At 36.0% G+C, this 19,141-nt stretch overlaps 2 protein-coding genes and 1 non-coding gene across 5 annotated transcripts; 2 read left to right on the forward strand and 1 right to left on the reverse strand.

Moving 5' to 3' along the window:
- The first annotated feature begins 523 nt into the window (after window positions 1-523).
- TRNAD-GUC (transfer RNA aspartic acid (anticodon GUC)) lies at window positions 524-595 on the forward strand. The gene has a single exon. It is a non-coding gene; the product is annotated as a tRNA-Asp (tRNA).
- A 311-nt stretch (window positions 596-906) lies between these two features.
- Window positions 907-2,418, forward strand: LOC131163507 (putative pentatricopeptide repeat-containing protein At3g11460, mitochondrial). Its single transcript, XM_058120101.1, has one exon. It carries the CDS (start codon window positions 907-909, stop codon window positions 2,416-2,418), a length of 1,512 nt encoding a protein of 503 aa, XP_057976084.1.
- A 121-nt stretch (window positions 2,419-2,539) lies between these two features.
- LOC131164829 (uncharacterized) lies at window positions 2,540-7,455 on the reverse strand. Of its 3 annotated transcripts, XM_058122325.1 has the most exons (4): window positions 7,277-7,455; window positions 6,964-7,126; window positions 4,185-6,102; window positions 2,540-3,443 (listed from the first exon to the last, which is right to left on the reverse strand). In XM_058122325.1, the coding sequence occupies exons 3-4, from the start codon at window positions 6,072-6,074 to the stop codon at window positions 3,117-3,119; spliced, it is 2,217 nt and encodes a 738-aa protein (XP_057978308.1). In that variant the 5' UTR covers window positions 6,075-6,102; window positions 6,964-7,126; window positions 7,277-7,455; the 3' UTR covers window positions 2,540-3,116. The 3 variants fall into 3 exon arrangements, with proteins under 3 accessions (XP_057978308.1, XP_057978307.1, XP_057978306.1); XM_058122324.1 differs by having other exon boundaries at window positions 6,964-7,438; XM_058122323.1 differs by having other exon boundaries at window positions 6,757-7,368.
- Window positions 7,456-19,141: the final 11,686 nt, after the last annotated feature.

A 19,141-nucleotide genomic window follows, 5' to 3' on the forward strand; every position in this document is an offset into this window, starting at 1 on the left:
GATTTTTTTTAAATTAGAATAAAATTTTATTTTAATAATATTAGGTGTCGATAGAAAGTATAATAAAAAAATTTCTTATTATTTTCTTTTGTTTCTAGTTTTCAAACAAATATTTTAATCTACATAGAATGAAAAGCACTCACTTTTTCATGTTTTGATAAAGAAAAATATGTAATAAATTGATGGATAAAGTTTTAATTTTGCATATTATTAACAGGTAACTTATTAAAATTTTTAATCATATTTAAATTAAAATTTATTTTTAATGATATCTAATATAGACAGAAAATATAAAAATAAATTTATAGTGTTTTTCGGCTTTTTTTAAAAACAAAATCCTCTGCCTAACAGCCTAAGTCTCATTATCTTAGAGCATTTTCCATCCTAAGAAAAGCTTGTATTTTCTGACCATCTCAACTTAACTACCAACTCAGCATGACCAAAATAACTGACTTAACCTCAGTTGGTTACACGAGTGGATGCACACTATGGTATAAAGTTTTTTCTACTGCATAGACATCAAGTCGTTGTAGTATAGTGGTGAGTATTCCCGCCTGTCACGCGGGTGACCCGGGTTCGATCCCCGGCAACGGCGACTATCTTATAAATTTTTGCCCGCCTATTTTCTCTCCCTCTCTCTCTCTCTCTCTCTCCAACCCCCATTAGTGCTGCTCAACCTCCATGCTGAAATGCACAAAAATAAAGCAACCTCTTCGTTTTCTTGGAATAACGTTGAAATCTAGGAGTTCGCACGTCCTATTTCTTTCTTATTTCCATCAACCACCATGCTTTTCTTCCCCAACATGCTGTCACAACGATCCTCTCTCTTCTCCTGCTCATGCTGTCGATCAGAGCTTCGAAACCAACATTTTCGTTGCAAGCGACTGTATTTCTACCCATCTTGCAATGGGCCAAATAGCAGCTGCTCGATCTCTATTCGCAACCCTCTTTGAGCCCAGTATTCGTTTGTTGAATTACACTCTAAAAGAGCTTTCCCATGAAAGGTTATTTGAGAAAATTCTTGATTTGTATTTCCTCCTCCGGCTTTCCAATGCGAAAGCTGATAATTTCACTTACCCATTTGTGCTCAAGGCTTGTTCTGCTCTCCGTGCCTCCGATGAAGGGAAATTGGTCCACAACCAGATTGCTAAATCCGGTTTTGTTCACAATATTGTTGTGGCGAATTCCCTCATTGACTTGTATTCGAAAATTGGGTCTCTTGAATCTGCTCACGAAGTGTTCGATGAAATGCTGACACGGAATGTGATTTCTTGGAATTGTATGATTTCTGGGTGTGTGAACAATGGTTTCCTTGGTGCTGCGTTGGAGCTTTGCAGTTTGATGGAGTTTGAAGGGATGAGGATAGATGAAGTGACCTTGAGGACCATTCTCCCGTCCTGCGGTCTGGTAGGTGCATTGTTTCTTGGAGAATCACTTCATGCTCGAGCAATTGTATTGGGATTTTCCCCTGAGGATACAGTAGTTCTAACTTCCATCATGGACATGTATGCAAAATGTGGGATTATGGATGATGCTCAAAAACTCTTTATAGGGACTCCGCACAAAGATGCAGTGACGTGGAATGTGCTGATCGGTGGGTATTCCCAGAAGGGCCAGCTTGACGTGGTTCTCAAGTTATTCCGCAAGATGCAAGCTGAGAATGTGAAGCCGACGATAGTTACTCTGTTGATTTCTCTACAAACTTGTGCAGATATAGGAAGCTTGCAAACAGGGGAAACCATGCACAGCTATATAACAAAGATTGGGATTAATTCTGATGCTTCTGTAGAAGCACTTCTAATAAAACTCTATTCAAAGTGTGGGAAACTGGACATGGCTTCTAGCGTATTTCGCACAATCACTTGTCAAAATGTAAATTCATGGAGTGCTATAATTTATGGACTAGGAATGCATGGATTTGGAGAGGCTGCCTTGATGAGTTTCTTTAACATGTTAAAAAGGGGCATTGATCCTGACAGTGTTTGTTTCCTTCTAGTTTTATCTTCTTGTAGCCATCTTGGATTGGTGCACGAGGGCTACAAAGTTTTCAACTATATGGTAAGGCAGTTTGGGATCAAACTTGAGATGAAGCACTATGCGACTATGATTGATCTAATTGGAAGAGCAGGCTTCATGGAGGAAGCATTTGAGTTTATTGAACAGATGCCAAAAGAACCAGATATCAGTGCATGGGGTGCACTTTTGGGTGCATGTAAGATGCATGGTGATTTCAAGGTGGGACATTTGGAGAAGAGAGTAGCTCAATTACATCCAAGAACAGCTGGATACCGGAAACTCTTGCTTGGCATTTATGCAAGCAAAGGAAGATGGGATGAAGTTTTCACCATAAGAAGTTTGATAAGCAAGAAAGGAGTGCAACGACTTGTAGGACACAGTTTGGTTGAAGTTAATGGCTAAACCTCTTCCAAGAAAGTATTTATGCATGCAGAAAGTCTTGTCAAATGAAACATTAGAACTTTTTAAATGTGCACACGCAGGAACCTAAAAAAAAAAAAAGCCATCCAGGTGCTGTTTATCATTGAGGGCAATCAGAAAGGAGCTCATGGTTCCAATGTCCAATGGCAAATGTAGTCAGCCAGTGCCATGGAAATTTGTTCCAAAGGAGAACAAGGAGCCATTCCATTATTTTATTGATACAGATTTGTTCTTGGCTCCAAACATTACATTAATAGGAGCTTTCTGCAACTATTTCCAAGATTTACTTGCAAAGCCACTAAATTACAAAAAAAGGGTAACGAGAAAGAACTCTCCCCTGAAAAATTAAATGATTGTTTTTCCCTCACTACCAACTAACAATATGGACAGTATAATGCTTTTTGAGTAAGACTCTAAAGGCAAAATGACAATTGAACTATAGAACAAAGAGGATGTGACACCTCCATTTGAAGCAATTCTCCATTTAAATAGCCTGGAAACTTGGCGTCCTTGATGTCAACTGTATCTGGAGACCTTCAGCATTGCCAATCAGACTGGTTGAGCCTATACCACAAAAGGATTTTGGTTCCCTCCCAAAGATACCCTAGTGCATATCGTTGGAACCAGCATCTCCACTTAGTTCACCAAATCTCTGCTTATTCAGTGAAATCATTTACAGTCTAGACTCTAGCAATAGGAGAAAAAGGTGGGTCGACCATGAAAGATTGTGGTATTTTTTGCTTTATCTTGCTGACTTTTCTCATCTTCTCCTCTGCGACAGCTTCAATTAAGAATTTCACCTCCTCTTCAATAAGCATTTTGAGTGAATTGCTTTGCAATTGTCTGTTCCTTTCCTGCCCAACAGCAATGGAGGCTTCTGCGCCATGTAAGATAGCAACACAAATGGAGAATGCCTGTAATGTGGACAGCCGTGCATGAAAATCAACAGCATATTGCCCCTCTTCAATCAATTTTATTGTCAGTGCTGGAATGCTCTCTTTTGCCCCCTATAAATAAAACAAAATCAAGTAAGAAGTGAGGGTTTGAACAATGATTATTTAAGCACTCAATGGATTGAATTAGGCTATGTTGTACAGCACCTATCTAGAAAAAACTTGACTCAGACCATGGTTTCCAACGGCAATAACCTCTGATATACTTGTACAATATGAAACTACACCATATATTTCAAATGGGTTCTTTTGTAAAAAATACTAAGTTCTGAGCCATAACTATGAATGCTGCAAAAACAAACATTTTGCATGGTATATTACTATGGAATTGGAACCATCACCATAGGAGGTAGAGTCAAAATCAATAAAAATGGTAAATAAAAAATTAAAACTATTTTACACTTCTTGAGAAAATAAAGCAAGTGTAGTATAAATAAATCAAGGAAGCACTATGAGAAGCAATGTGGAATGAAAATTTCTAACTTCCTAATGCTACACAGTTGTTTAGCCAGGGAATATATCTTCATTATAGGGAGAAATTAAAGAGATAGATAAACAAAAAAAACCCTGAGATGCCAGGGATCTACATTCACCGTTTCTTTGTCCTTAAGAGATCCTATCTGGATTTCCTCTCCTAGATCTCTGGGGCAGAATAATGAAGCGCAAGTTTCCTATTTGTCTTGATTTTCTCTTTAGTAAAATTGTCACTTAAAACATTATAGTTTATTATGTAAATTTTTTTTCATCAGAATTTGACCATAAAAAAATTGCACACAACATCAACCAAGATCTTACCTGAACAAAGAGTTGCAAGGGCTGCTGATTCTCCATGAGGGGACAATTTGCAACACTAGAGTCGCCAAAAACAGTGAGGGGACAGGCCATATCCCAACCACCACAGTCACAGCCTCCACCAGACCTCCATCGATCCAGTACTGGTGAAGGGCCTTGGCTTTCAGTGCTCGGCAAACCATGGTTCCCAGCTGATGTCACCACAAACACCTTTGCAGGGTTTCTACTGTTGGGGAGTTGTTTCTTTCTGGGCTCAACAAAAGGGAGATCAAGCATGCTTGGGTGCACTTTATCACTAATTTTATCCCCCCTCTCGTTCTTCATGTTCTCTCCTTTCTCAAAGGGAACTTGAATAACAACGGCTGCAACTTCGAAGTAGGGATGCAAGTCTACTGGAGCCCAAGGGCAGGAAGTTGAAGAACTAATATCCCCATGGTCAGATGCAAGATTATCTTGACCTTTGAGCTTTGGCAAATCAGACAAATTATCCAACTCCATAATTCCCCTATCCGAGCCTTCCTTAGAGCCAGCAGAATGAGTAGCACCAGTGTCAGCGAAACAGTTTGAAGTTTCTTTGGCAGCCACACTTTTTCTTGCATGCGCAATATCATATAACACAAACTCTGTCACCAGAGAGTTGTCCAAAGCCCCATCATCTTTTATTTCTGAACATAAAGAACAGGAAACTTGCATCTGTCCCACCATAGATGACTCTCTACTGCTATCTCTTAAGCCCCATCCACCAACATTATTCTTTTTTCTACCCCGAATGGAGTGAAAGGTATATACCAAATTAAAAGCATTTTCAGTTTTCCATGTCTTGGCCACAAGGACATCCTCTGGACATTTCAGCGAGAACTCAAAAAATGGCACCCCTTGCCTATTTTCTAACTTGAGACAGCCCTGTAGATGAACTGGTGAACATGGCACAACTGAATGATAATCTGTCTTGACACGGGGAGAATTAGACTCCATATCCCATGATAAATTTGCGAAATCACGCAATAAAGATTTCTGAGATGTCTTTTTCCTCCTGCCACCTGGCCTGTGAAATGGTGTGAGCTCATCAGCTACCACTTTAGAACCTAGAGAACTTCGACGAGACATGGGCTTCATGAACGGATCCAACACCTTTCTTATAGGATGAAATTGGTTCCTTGGGCTGTCTCTGGAGCAATCACTTTCTGACTGAGAAGGCGAATAGGGAATTCGTACCTTGGCAGATGATGACTTATGCAAAGCGACAACACTGTCTCTTTCAAGAAGTTCATTACCATTGTTCAGAGGACCAGCAACCTGATGACTTCTAAACTTTAGGTTTTCAGTGGAATCTCTGTCTAGGGCTTCAGCAGAGTCTCTGTTGTCCAAATTCAGAACAATTTCAAAGAGCCCATCAGATGAAACACTTGAGGCTGGATCTTTACCTCGGGAGGTAGGAGGGTGGAAGGAAAAATCTGAAAACTTCTTTGGGCATGATTTTCTTGATCTAACTGATGATCTCTTATGTTTCAGAGATGCACTTTCATCATCTGAACTACACAATGAGTCAATAATTCCAGAGGAAATATAGTCATTACTGCACGACACTTCAATTTTTCTCCTGTCCTCAGCTGCTCCTGATTCCTTCATCTTTGAGCTTTGATATATGGAGGCCCGCTTGAGCACTTCATCACCTTCCACCCCAAGACACTTAGATGAAATACTTTTACAGGAACTGCAGGAGGAACTCAAGCTATTCCCCCTGAATTCCTCATCCAGTCTAAGCAGATGGCTTCTGAGTGAGGGTTTTGCTTTTGGACTTCTATTTTCAACTTCTGAAAAACGCCGATGAGATCGAAGAATGATTTTCGGACTCGTACCCAGGCTGAAGTCTTTTCTGGACTCCATCTCCATTTATAGTACCATTGGAGGATCCAAAACCCTGCCAAATTAAGTGCAACAAATCAATATTCACCAAAGTAAGCATAAAGTCAAAATAATCTGATGGGTAATTAGAATCCAGCAATAGTGACATTATGCTGAATGAAACAACCAAGGGTTCGGTAAAGAAAGAAAAACCCTATGCATTTAAGATGATTGGAAGCTACAGGACTCATAAACACAAACTTGCACCTGCTGCATATCTGGACAAGTATCTCGTATACTGAAACAATCTAAACAGGTAGTAGGAAAAGGGACTGTGAAATCACCAAATGATTAATTTATTTTGAAACCCGTTTGATGAATTAAGTCCAAGCTACACTTATGCATGTAATTTCAACTGTGAAGAGAAGACTGAATAAGAAATCTAAAATGAGGCAGAAAACTAGATCTCATAATAGAATAGCACAAATCTAAGGAATTTTTTCGGCTCTAAATTTTTTAATTTGTACAATTGAATCTGCAACAATGATTCATGAAGCAGGCATACATATTTTCTCAAATTATAGAACAAGATATAAAACAAAACCATGCCGAATCCTTATAAGGGAAGCACTAGTTGAAGGATCTTGACTTCACTCAAAACCGTTGTGCAAAAAAGCAAAACCCTTCACATAATTCAGAGTTTGAGATCAGAAAATCTTAAAAGAAAAACCTGATCTTGAGCCCATAAGCCGAAATCCTTGGACCAAAAATGAATCTCCCATTATCTCTATCAACTTCCATTAAGTAATAACATAGATACAAACAAGATAACCAATTCTCACCAAACAACAAGGCAGAAATATCTTTAATTTCACTTGCATTCCAAGCAAAACAAGCTTTAAAAAGCTTTTTTATTTAAAAAAAAAAATGGACATACCCCACCAGATCTCAGAGAAGTGAACCGAAAGAAAATCCCAACAAACTGCAAGCAGAGGGTATCATTTCCTTCGAAATCTTGAGCTCAACTTCTGAGGCATCCAAAACGGAGAAACAATACAAGAACCCCCTCTCAGAAAGAGTCAGCGTTGGAGAAAAACCCACTAAGGATTTTCAAAGAATCAAAAAAGTACAGGGGAAAAGAAGAGACAATCAGAACCGGACCAATAGCAGCAAGGCATAATAGACACAAAAAGTGAATTCCAGAGAGAGACATCAAGCATGCTAGAGAGAGAGAGAGAGAGCATGCTTGCCTGATAGTGAGGGTAGAGAGAAAGAGAGAGAGTGTCACTGTAATGTGGGCTCTCCCAGTTTATGAAGAAGAGGCGAGGGAGAGACACGGAGCTGCCAAGCTTCTGCTCATGTCTAAAAAAAAATGGCTCACCTTGTTCAACCCATCATATGCTGGCTGTATCGTGTGCTCTGTCTCCCCACTCTCTTTCTATTTACGCTTACTTTTTTAAAAATAAAAATAAAATTTTTAGGGCACTACCACAATGGGCACACTTCGTGAAAAGACAATAACACCCTCGCGGGAAATCTGTCATGCTCTTAATTTGGGGGTAGTTTTGGTACTTGGGATGGGCATACAGAGGGGAGGTCCCAAAGATTAAAATAGGTTGGTGTCCCTAATCAAAGCCATTTATTGCCTTTTATAGTTTTGTGAATTGGGCAGGTTGCTTTGTTTGCCTCCAAATTAAGATATATTTTAATTGGATAGGATTCTTAACACTAATTAAATCTTCATCATTGATATTAATTTTGCTTGATTATGACCAAATTACCCCTAAATTACTCTAATCCCTTAATCCTTAATTTTTGAAGATATGGGCCCATTTTACCATGTTAGATTACATAACATGCCCATGGTTACAAGGCCATTATAATAAATTCATGCATACCCATTTGTTCAAATTTCTAAAAACGAAAAGTGCTGGGGCAGTGTTTGGGAGCATGAATTTTATATCATAATTTTGATTTATATAAATTTGGACAAATTTTAATATAATTTCAATACACCATCTTATTTAAATTCCGGGGATTGGGTTGGCCGAACGTCCAATTGATGCACAGAAGTCGTGTCCGCATCTAAACTTTACCCTGATCAATGAGACTTGGGGGCGGAGGACGCTGATCCGTAAGTTTAATGTCACACTAGGGGGTCCGAAGGGCTCGTTGATGGTTGGAATTTATATGTAAATAAAAAAAAATACCTAAAAAAAAGTGTAATTCTTAAATTAAGTGATAGATATGCTGGTTCATTCATAGAAAATAGTTTTTATTTTTTATTTTAAAAAATTATAAAAATGACACATCCTTCTCTAGTTTTTCAACGTTTATATAGAAAAGTCATCATTTTTGCAGTTTTCGTAATTCTATTTTGCAGACAAATGTTTAAAAATTTGAAAAAGAGACAGTATTCTTGTAATTTTTAAAAAATAAAAAAAAATGGTAATTATGACGAGTGAATATGCTTATGTTTTTTCTTTCAATGCTTCCCTTCATCTTGCTACTTGGATAGTCATTTTGGTAAGATTTGATAACGAGTCAAGCATTTTAAATTTTATAATTATAAGCAATTAAGGAGTTTACATTATAGAACATTAATTTCACAAAAGAGAGTGATTACCTTATTAAAGTCTTTGATATGTATATATTTTAAAATAGTCCCATCATGTCAACAGATTTTGAAGATTCATTTTATCGTTTATTTTATGAAGAATGGAATCGTAAACTTATTTCCATACTTTAAAGTAAAACTTAATTAATTTGGCTCCTACTTAATTTGGTATCCATACTTTAAAGTAAACTTAATTTTGTTTCAAACACTTTTTATTGACGCATCAAAGATTAAGACTCGATAATTTTAGCTTAGTCAATAACTTTGCAAAGAATTGCTCTAGGTTTTACCTAAAACAGGTAGGCTCTCGGGTTGCATCAATTAAAAGCGTAAGCATAGAGACCCAAATAAATTCTATTTAAAATTACAAAACGATCCCACAATTTCACTTCGGGAAAAATGACCGAAAGGTTAAAACCTAAAACCTTTTCATTTAGACTTTATTCGAACTCTAATTTCAACTGACGGTAGTAAGACACGCAATAACTTTTGGTTTTTATTTTTGGGATATTTACATATGAGTAATTTTGAATATAATAAGCTTTAAAAGAAAAATAAAAAAAAAGAGCATGGGTGTGGGAGGGTAAAGATGTAAAATGGGTAGGTAAAATGTAAACAGGGGTAGTGCATGTGGATGTGGTCTAAGGGGGAGGAGGCAAGGTCGGTCACATCTAACTCGCGGAACCTATAGCCCAACCTATCCCTATTTTTTTATAACCTAAGTATGAATATAATATATGGTAAATGCTGAATTGGACCGTCCCTTGTGGCCAATAATATAATAATTTTTTTTATATTAAGTGTGAGGGTAGGTGTGCCACGGTGTACCCTAATAATCGGTCTTCAAGCGATGCCGGTCGTCCTAGTCCATGCCCCTAGGGCTATTTAAAGAATCCGTCCGAACCAAATCGATCCAACCCAAAATAATAATAAAAATAATATGCATGTGGGTTGGTTGAAAAATTCAATTATGCATAATTTGAATAAGTAGGATAGATTACCATTCCACGTATATTTGATCTAATTTAAGAATATAATATGCTTGGTTGGTTGATGGTATTGTCTTTTAACGAGAAACTCGATATATGTTTAACTTGAATAATACTGTTAAAAGTTATGTTTTCAAGTAACATATCATATTACGTTTTGTAAAATTTTAAATTTTACACGTATTCTGTTATGTAATTTTTTTTACTTCACCAAGTGAAAAAAAATATATATTAAGTTAAATAAGATGTTCTGCTTGTGACCAATAGTATAATTTTTATTATAGCAATGGGCACATTGATCAATTGTCTTCAAGTGACCCAGTCCCTCTACCTACACATTCATATGTTTCGTAGGATTAGAATGAGTCAATGATCTATTGGATCTAACAATAATTATCATATTCTATATTTAATTTTTCATTTATAAGTGATGCAATAAAGATAGGGCTGATTTTTCATTTTTTAGTTTCGATACTGATAAGTCTAATTTTTATTTATAATTTTCTTTAATTTTGACACAGACTGAAAAATTTTTATTACCATGCATGACTAATACTGGGAGTTGAAAGTACACATCTTACTGTTAACTTAATTTGAGTCGATGCGTAACGAGAAACCAATCAATTTTAATTTATGTATATAACAAAACATAAGACGAAAAAACTTAATTACTTAAATTGAACCACTATTGATCTATATATGAAACAAACACACTTGTAACAAAGTCAAGTCGCCTTTATTTAGTGCAACAAATACATTCTACCGAACTTAGAGAATGAATTGTTATATTTGTATGTATGACTCTTATACTTAGGGTTCATAAACAAAGGAAGAAGAAAAGCATATGGAATAAGTGGTGCAACACAGCAGGGACTCATCAACGAGTGCCTTGTGCTCGTCGACGAGTAAATCTCGAGAGTAATAAAAATTCAGAGATTCTGAAATATCGCGAGTAGATTGAAAGACTCATCGACAAGTCGGCGGAGACGAGTCTCCTTCTTTGGTTCGTTGACGAGTGTCTTGTTCTCATCAACGAGTGCATCTAGGTTACGAGAAAATGTTTGAATTTTGAATTGGAACATTGGGGTGGTTGGGTAATTGGAGGGAAACCTCCGAGGGAGTGTTATTTATGTCCTTCTGGGCATACTTTTTCAGAAGAGAGATATCATTATGAAGTGTATTGTGTACTTACTAATTTCTTAGTGAAATTCTTGTGCCAATTGCCTCCATGTATGTAAGTTTTGCCTAACCATGTTAATTCTCATATTGTTGTTTCTCAATTTTCTGGTCATGTTTCATTTACTTGTTGTGTTTTACTTATTCTGTGGTACATCTTATATCTGATAATCACAACAAATTGGTATCAGAGCAATTGTTGTTGTGATGTTGAGATCATCTTTTGCAAGATTTGACATTGTCAAATTTAATGGAACTGGAAATTTCGGTTTGTGGTAGAGGAGAGTTAAAGATATACTTATGCAACAAGGAATGGGAAAGGCTTTACTTGGCGTTCAACTGGAAGGAATGAATATGACAACTTGTGGAGAATTGCAAGCAAATGTCGCTTCTACAATATGCTTGTGTTTGGCCGACAAAGTTCTCTATTATGTGATGGAGGAGGATTCTCCAATGGCTATATGGTGAAAGTTAGAAAGCTGGTACATGTCCAAATCACTTAATAATAAACTTTTTCTTAAGCAGCATCTTTATTGACTTAAGATGGTTATCAATGCCTTTAATCAAATCATAAGTGATTTGATGCGGGTTGATGTTAAGTTTGATGAAGTTGATAAGGCTTTGATGTTGCTAAACTCTTTGCCATTGACTTATACCTATGAAAATCTAGTTACCACTCTTACATAGGAAAAAAAGACTCTTGATTTATAAGAGGTGACAAGTGCCTTACTAAATTTTCATCAAAGGTTGAAAATATGTAATGAAGGAGAAGGACTTGTGGTGAAAGGTAACAGTGAGCGTGTTAAAGGAAAGTTTAAAAGTGAGTCAAGTTAGAAATCTTGTAATCAATCCAAGAAGAAAAAGGATATCTGGTGTTGTAAATGCAGTAACAAGGGATATGTTAAACCAGAGTGTCCGGATTGGAAGAAAGGAAATGCTGAAAAGCATTATGGGATTTCGAAATCAACGAATGTGGTTCAAGAAGGAGATTCAGTTTGCAGTGACGGTAATGTTCTTTCAATTTTGTTAGGGTCAGATAACCTTACAGACTCATAAATACTTGACTCGGCATGTTCTTACCATATGACTCCAAACAAGGAGTGGTTCTGCACCTATAGGTTAGTGAATTCAGGTTCAATTCTTATGGGTAATGATGTTTCTTGTAAGATCATTGGCATAGGAAATGTTAAGATAAAAATGTTTGATGGTGCTGTGAGAACCTTGAGCAATATAAGACATATATCGGAGTTAAGGAAGAGTTTGATATCACTTGGCACCTTGTATTGTAATGGTTTCAATTACAAGTCCGAAGGTGGGGTTATAAAAGTATCAAAAGGAAATCTGACGGTAATGAAAAGGCAAAAGTTAGATGGGAATATCTACACATTGCAGGGAACTACTACTATAAGTGGAGCTGCAACCATAGATACTGAATCTGATGAAACCGTCTTATGGCATATGCATCTTGGGAATATGAGGGAACATGGTATGAAGGAACTACACAAGAAGAAACTCTTGAAAGGTATAGAATTGTCAAGTGAACTTTTGCAAGATTTGTGTTCTTGGAAAACAAAACAGAGCAAAATTCAAGTTAGATGTTCACAAGACGAAAGGTATTCTTGATTATGTGCATTACTCACGAAAAGTCCGGGTATACTTTATGCGCACAAGTTTGATACGTTTTCCAGACAAGTTGTGGAAGGCTGAAGTGGAAAACTAGACAGGGAGGAGAATCAAATATCTAAGGTCGGACAATGGGACCGAGTACGTTGATTCTAGGTTAATGGAGTTTTGTGAGCAGCAAGGCATTAAGAGATACTTTATCGTTCGCCGGACACCTCAGCAAAATGGTGTGGCTGAAAGGATGAATCAAACTCTTGCTGAAAGAGCTCGGTGTCTCAGATAGGGCTACCAAAGAACTTTTGGGTTGAGGTAGTTAGTATGGCTAGTTTCCTGATAAACCGATCACTAAGGGCATAACTAGAGGGTAAAGTGGCAGAAGAGGTATGGACAGGAAATACTATAGACTACTCTGAATTGAAGGTATTCAGGTGTCTAGCCTATGTTCACATGTCTAGTGAGGAAAGGTCTAAGCTTGACCCAACATCTCAACATTGCATCTTTTTGGGATATCAGTAAGGTGTGAAGAGGTATAAGTTGTTGGGTCTAGTGACAAACAAAGTGGTGATTAGTAGAGATGTAGTATTTGATAAGAAAGCTATGGTGAAGCATACTCAAGATTGTGATGAACAGAAACAAGAGCCAAGAAACTCGGGTAGAGATGAACATGTGTGTGCAGGTGGAGTTGGAAGCTCAGGGCAACGACAATGAACATGGTCCTTTGGTTGCAGGGAGCTCTAGCTCGGGAAATCAGAAAGTCGACAATCTTCCTGTACAGAGATCCAGACGCACTATCAGACCACCACTAAGGTATGGGTTTGAAGAGTTAGTGTTTTATGCTTGTCTTACCAGTTGCAACAATCCAACTACGTTTCGAGAAGCAATGCACGACCAAGAGAAAGGTAGATGGATAAGTGCAATGATTCAGGAGATGAAATCACTACATAAGAATCAAATTTGGGATTTGGTGGAGCTTCCAGATGGAAAGAGACCGATAGATTGTAAATGAGTATATAGGAAGAAGGAAGCAATTTCAAAAAAGGAAGGAGAAAAATTCAAAGCAAGGTTAGCGGCAAAAGGGTACTCACAGACGAAGGGAATAGACTATTATGAGATCTTTTCACTTGTGGTCCGACACACTTCGATTAGATAGTGTTTGGGTTAGTAGCCCATTATAATCTTCATTTGGAACAAATGGATGTGAAGACGACATTTCTTTATGGTGACTTGGAGGAACAAATTTATAAGGTATAGTCAAAGGGATTCAGTGAACTAGGGAAAGAAAACTTAGTTTGCAAGTTAAGGAAATCTCTTTACGAGTTGAAACAGTCTCCAAGGCAATGGTATAAAACATTTGATTTCTATATGATCAATACTGGCTACAAAAGGTGTGAGTATGACTGTTGCGTATATGTGAATAAGCTTGATGATGGTTCTCTTATTTCTTGTTATTGTATGTCGGTGATATGTTGATAGCCGCAAAAGATTTAACTGAGGTGAATCAGTTAAAGGAACTGTTGCATAAAGAGTTTTACATGAAGGATATTGGTTTAACCAAGAAAATACTTGGGATGGAGATTATCTGGGACAGAATTGCAGGAAGGTTATGGTTATCTCAGGGCAGTTGTGTGAAGAAAGTGTTGAAAAGGTTTAGCACGACCGATGCAAAACTGATGTGTACACCTCTAGCGAGTAATTTTAAGTTGTCTACTGCAGATAGCCCAAGTATAGATGAGGATGTCCGAGAAATGTCAAAGGTCCCCTATGCTAGCGCCGTGGGGAGTTTAATGTATGCCATGGTGTATACGAGACTAGATTTCGCACATGTTGTGAGTGGGGTGAGTAAGTTTCTCTCTAATCCAGGAAGACAGTATTAGGAAGCCGTCAAATGGATATTTAGATACTTTCGGGGTGCATCGGATTATGGCATCATTTTCGGTAAGCAATAGAGTAGTCCTTCAGTTGTGGGCTTTTTTTATTTTATTTTGATTATGCAGGGGATATGGATGACAGAAGGTCTACAACAGGTTATGTTTTTACCCTTGTAGGAGGACCTATATGTTGGAGATCCATGACTCAATCTTTGGTTTCATTGTCCACAACTAAAGTTGAGTATATAACAGTTGCCGAAGCTGCAAAGGAAGCCTTATGGCTTACCAATTTGGTCAAGGAGCTGGGATTATGGCATGATGGGGTTGTGCTACGTTGTGACAGTCAAAGTGCTATTTACTTAACTAAGAATCAGGTATACCATGCTAGAACCAAACATATTGATGTGAAGTTCCACAGGGTTCGGGAGTTGATTACTTCAGGTGAGCTTGTATTGGAGAAGGTTCACACGTCTGAAAATGTTGCAGATATTTTGACAAAATCGGTTACTAGTGAAAAGTTCAAGCATTGCTTGAATTTACTCCATGTCTCCAAGTGATAAAAGGGTGACAAACCTAACCAAGCATTCTAAATTCAAGGTGGAGTAGTCAGATATGTTTTTCGAGTTCTCCTAAGGGGCGTATAATCGCCAAGGTGAATATTTTTATATTTGTATGTGTGACTCTTATACTTAGGACTCATAAACAAAAGGAAGAAGAAAAGTATATGGTGTAAGTGGTGCAAGACAGCAGGGATTTGTTGACAAGTGTCCTGTGCTTGTCGATGAGTAAATCCCAAAAGCAAGGAAAATTCAGAGATTCTTAGATACCAAGAGCAGATTTAAAGACTCATCGACAAGTGGGCTGACTAGTCGACGAGTGTCCTTCTCTGGATCGTCGATGAGTGCATCTGGGCGACAAGAAAATATTTGAATTTTGAATTGAAATGTTGGGGTGGTTGGGTAATTGGAGAGAAACCTCCAAGGGAGTGTTATTTATGTTCTTCTACGCATACTTTTTCAGAAAAGAGAGATCATTGTGAAGTGTATTGTGTACTTACTAATTGCTTAGTGAAATTCTTGTACCGATTGCTTCCGTGGATGTAGGTTTTGTTGAACCACGTTAGTGTTGATTCTTGTTGTTTCTCAATTTTCTGGTTGTGTTTCATTTATTTGTTGTATTTTACTTATTCCCCTGTGTATCCTATATTCGATAATTACAACAGAGAAGGGGTTTGAGATTTCAATAAAATTCATGTATTTTACTTTTTAATTAATTTGATTAGTAGAGACGATGAAAATACATAGTATGCATGCAAAGAAATTAAGAAATTTATATATAAATATACCTTTAAAAAAGGAAAGATCTTTTGTCTCTTTCATTTCTTCTTGTGAATCCTATTAATTAGTTTTCTTTTTTAAGTCTTTTAATGAAAATGATTAAGATTGTATAATAAAGAGTTAAAATTATATGCTTAAAAATGGCCTAATCACATTTATAATCACTTCAAAGTATTCAAAATTATTCTCAATTTGAAAAATTTAAATTGTTTGAGATTCTATGTAGATCATAATTGTAAATGCATATCGCGAGCTCAACTATGGGCATAATTTAAAAAAAAAAAAAATGAAAAACCATATAAGCATATCTATATTTCTTTAATTAAGTAATTCATATTCATACATTGTAGTGCTCCTAAAAAAATTAAATTAATTAATCAATTAATTAATAGTTTTTTTAATTAAATAATATATTAATATTATATATATATATATATATATATATATATATGAAAAAGAATCATCAAGATGCTTCACTGTCCTGATTTACAAATTCAAACCCCCCACTCCCTTTGGCCGTCTCTCAAACTCTCTCTCTCTCTCTCTCTCTCTCTCTCTCTCTCTCTCTCAAACTCTCTCTCTCTCTCTCTCTCTCTCTCTCTCTCTCCTCAAACTCACTCTCACACTCTCTCTCTCTCTTCAATCTGTCTCTATCTGTAAGTCAAATCGAAAACGAACATCATATCCAGATCCTAACTCTGCTTCTCAATATTTTAACTAGAATAGATTCGTTGTTTGGACACTATAAGTACCACTCTAGGGTTAAGGTAAGAGGAATAGATTATGTCAAGTTTTATATTAAAAAAATATTTCTGATTAAATTTGAATGCGTGAATTTAATTAGATTTGTGTTATTTAAAATATGCCCGATTTAAATTGAGTATGTGAAATTAATTATATCTATGTTCATATTTTATTTTAAAAATATGTCTGAATTAAATTAAACTGTAAGGATTTTGTTAGATCTGATTTTTGGAAATATTTTGAAATTAAGTTAAACTATAGGGATTTGATTATCCATGATGAAGATTAGATAAGGAATAATTATTTTTCCAAATTTTGTTCATTAAAATATTTATTCCTCTCTTATTACGTATTAAATGAAATAATAAGGAATATATATATATAGACACACACAACAATAGCTATTGCCTCTATTTTTTCCAAATTTTTCATTGTATTCTATTTTACTCTAAGGAATAGCAATTTTGACAACCAAACATAGCCTGAATATTTGACATCCTTTAAAATACAACATCATCATCCATGCCATTGTTGCACGTTGATGAGATACTATTAACAAATTTATTGTTTTTATATTTCATCATTTTTTTCAAGAAAAAAAGTACCAATTGACTTACATTTGTTTGTGTTTTTTTTTTTAAATTATTTTTTATTAACTTTAAAGATAATAAAATTTATTTTTCGATCAAGCAGAAGCCCATACTAAGCCCGAGCTACATTGTGATGTAGCTATCTCCCATCTCGTACCTCTTCTCACATTTTTTGAAGAGTTAAATTTGATACTTCCTACACAAAAATTTTAAAGTAGGATTCTTCCTAAGAAACAAAAAATAACTTTGCTTACTTGTTTGTTTTGGCTCCAAAATTATTATCTTTATTATTTTAATTTTATAAAATTTATTTTGCCCTTTTTTTTTTTTTGTGGTCTTTTCAGGATCATGTTCCCATTAACCAAAAGACTATTTCCTTGAATCAAATATTCTCAATAACTTAAATTGCAACACTCACACATGCCTACATGCACAAACACACACATACACATAGACTAGATAATGTTCACATTATTAGTAAGACAATATTCAACATCTTGTAGTGTGTATCACAATTGTTGTCCCCAAATAAACATAGAGGTAGACCACACATTTGGGACCTCTATAAAAAAAGGGTACTATGTTTACCTGACACAATAGTGATGACAACACAAAAACCTAAGACTAAAACATTTTCTAATATTGAAAAAATATCTAAATCTTTTGTTTTGACACCTCTTAATTACACACACACACACACACACACATATATATATATATATATATATATATATTATACACACACACACATACACACACACATATATATATATATATATATATATATATATATATATGATTGCTAAAACTAAAGCAAATCCCCCTATTAAAATACTTCAATGATTCACATGATATGATTAATATATTTAAGGTGGAAAAATCATTTCTCAAAACCCGTGTGATGTAGGACGGGTAAGGGTTGGTTCAACCCTCACAAGCACATACATTCAATACACTTTAAATTAAAATTTTAATTATTCGAACATAAACACAATAAATCAGAAGACATTTCACATGTTTTGAGATTTTGAAAGGGTGTATGATGTTGTTCTGAAATAAGTCTCAAGAATTCTTTTACTAAGGAATCAAGTTATATACAACAAAGATGTTGTTCCAATATTTCAAGAAATAAATTCTGTGTTTAGCACAACAGTATTCCACAATTGATTTAGACTAGCAAGTAGTAATATTTAAAGTCTAAGGATTCAAATATGCTATTCAAGTTTTGGAATTCAGAATTTTAGGAAAAGGGTTTATCAAATATGAAAGTACAAAATAAGAAATTAAGGTTTAGTAATAGCAGGGGTAATAATATATAACAAGGTTTTAAACAGAAACTGAAGTTACCATGAGAATCTATGGATGCTTGACTGTAACAACCCAAAGAATAATGGTATTTAAATAATAAAAAGAAAAGGAAATGAAAACAAGAACAGAAGGAGGCAACCGACTTCGTTGACGACGTTGCATTTTGGATGGGATAATTTCAAGAAATTTTTCAGGCTTCGTCGACGAACACAGGGGTTTCATCGACGAGGGTGCTTCAGGATCTCGTCGACGAAGTTCTATCTTGTCGACGAGAAGAAACCAAGAGAGGATTTTTGGAAGCCTGAAATTCGTCAACGAGGGTTGAAGTTCATCGACGAACTTTCTACAGGACTCGTCGACAAGCCACATTGACGAGGTGATGTGGCTCGTCGACGAATCCCGCAGTATAAATAGGGTTAAACGTGATTTTTTCGTTCATTTTCTAGCCTCTCTCTCTCTCATCCTTCGGTTCCCTACCCTTTCCTCTAAGATCTCGGGCCGATTTTCTACCGGTTTGACAATCTGAAGCCACCATGACGCTCTTGGGAAAGTTCTCTGCAAGTCTGCCAGAGCGGATCGTCGGTGGGGCTGAGTTGGAAACCATCACAAATCCAAGGTAAGACTTTCTACTCAGTATTTGGCTATTTGAAAGTTGTAGAAAGTGTAGTATGTATAGAAATATTGAACTTTAGTTCTGGGAAATGTTGTTTTCAGGGTGTTAAACGGGGAACCCTGTAGGTGTGGGGCTGTTTGTTTTAGGAGCTTTTCAGGACTCAAGTAAGGGGATAAACTAAACTAGTATTTTATGAAAAATATGAATATTGTTATAGCATTTGATTTTAGGAAAATAAATATATTTATAC

Source organism: Malania oleifera, chromosome 9 (assembly GCF_029873635.1).
Source record: "Malania oleifera isolate guangnan ecotype guangnan chromosome 9, ASM2987363v1, whole genome shotgun sequence".
Taxonomy (NCBI): domain Eukaryota; kingdom Viridiplantae; phylum Streptophyta; class Magnoliopsida; order Santalales; family Ximeniaceae; genus Malania; species Malania oleifera.

Coding starts and splice junctions, on each gene's coding strand:
- LOC131163507 (XM_058120101.1), top strand. CDS start 907: ATGGGCCAAATAGCAGCTGCTCGATCTCTATTCGCAACCCTCTTTGAG.
- LOC131164829 (XM_058122325.1), bottom strand. CDS start 6,074: ATGGAGATGGAGTCCAGAAAAGACTTCAGCCTGGGTACGAGTCCGAAA. Junction 3,444..4,184: donor CCTTGCAACTCTTTGTTCAG/GTAAGATCTTGG, acceptor TTTTATTTATAG/GGGGCAAAAGAGAGCATTCC.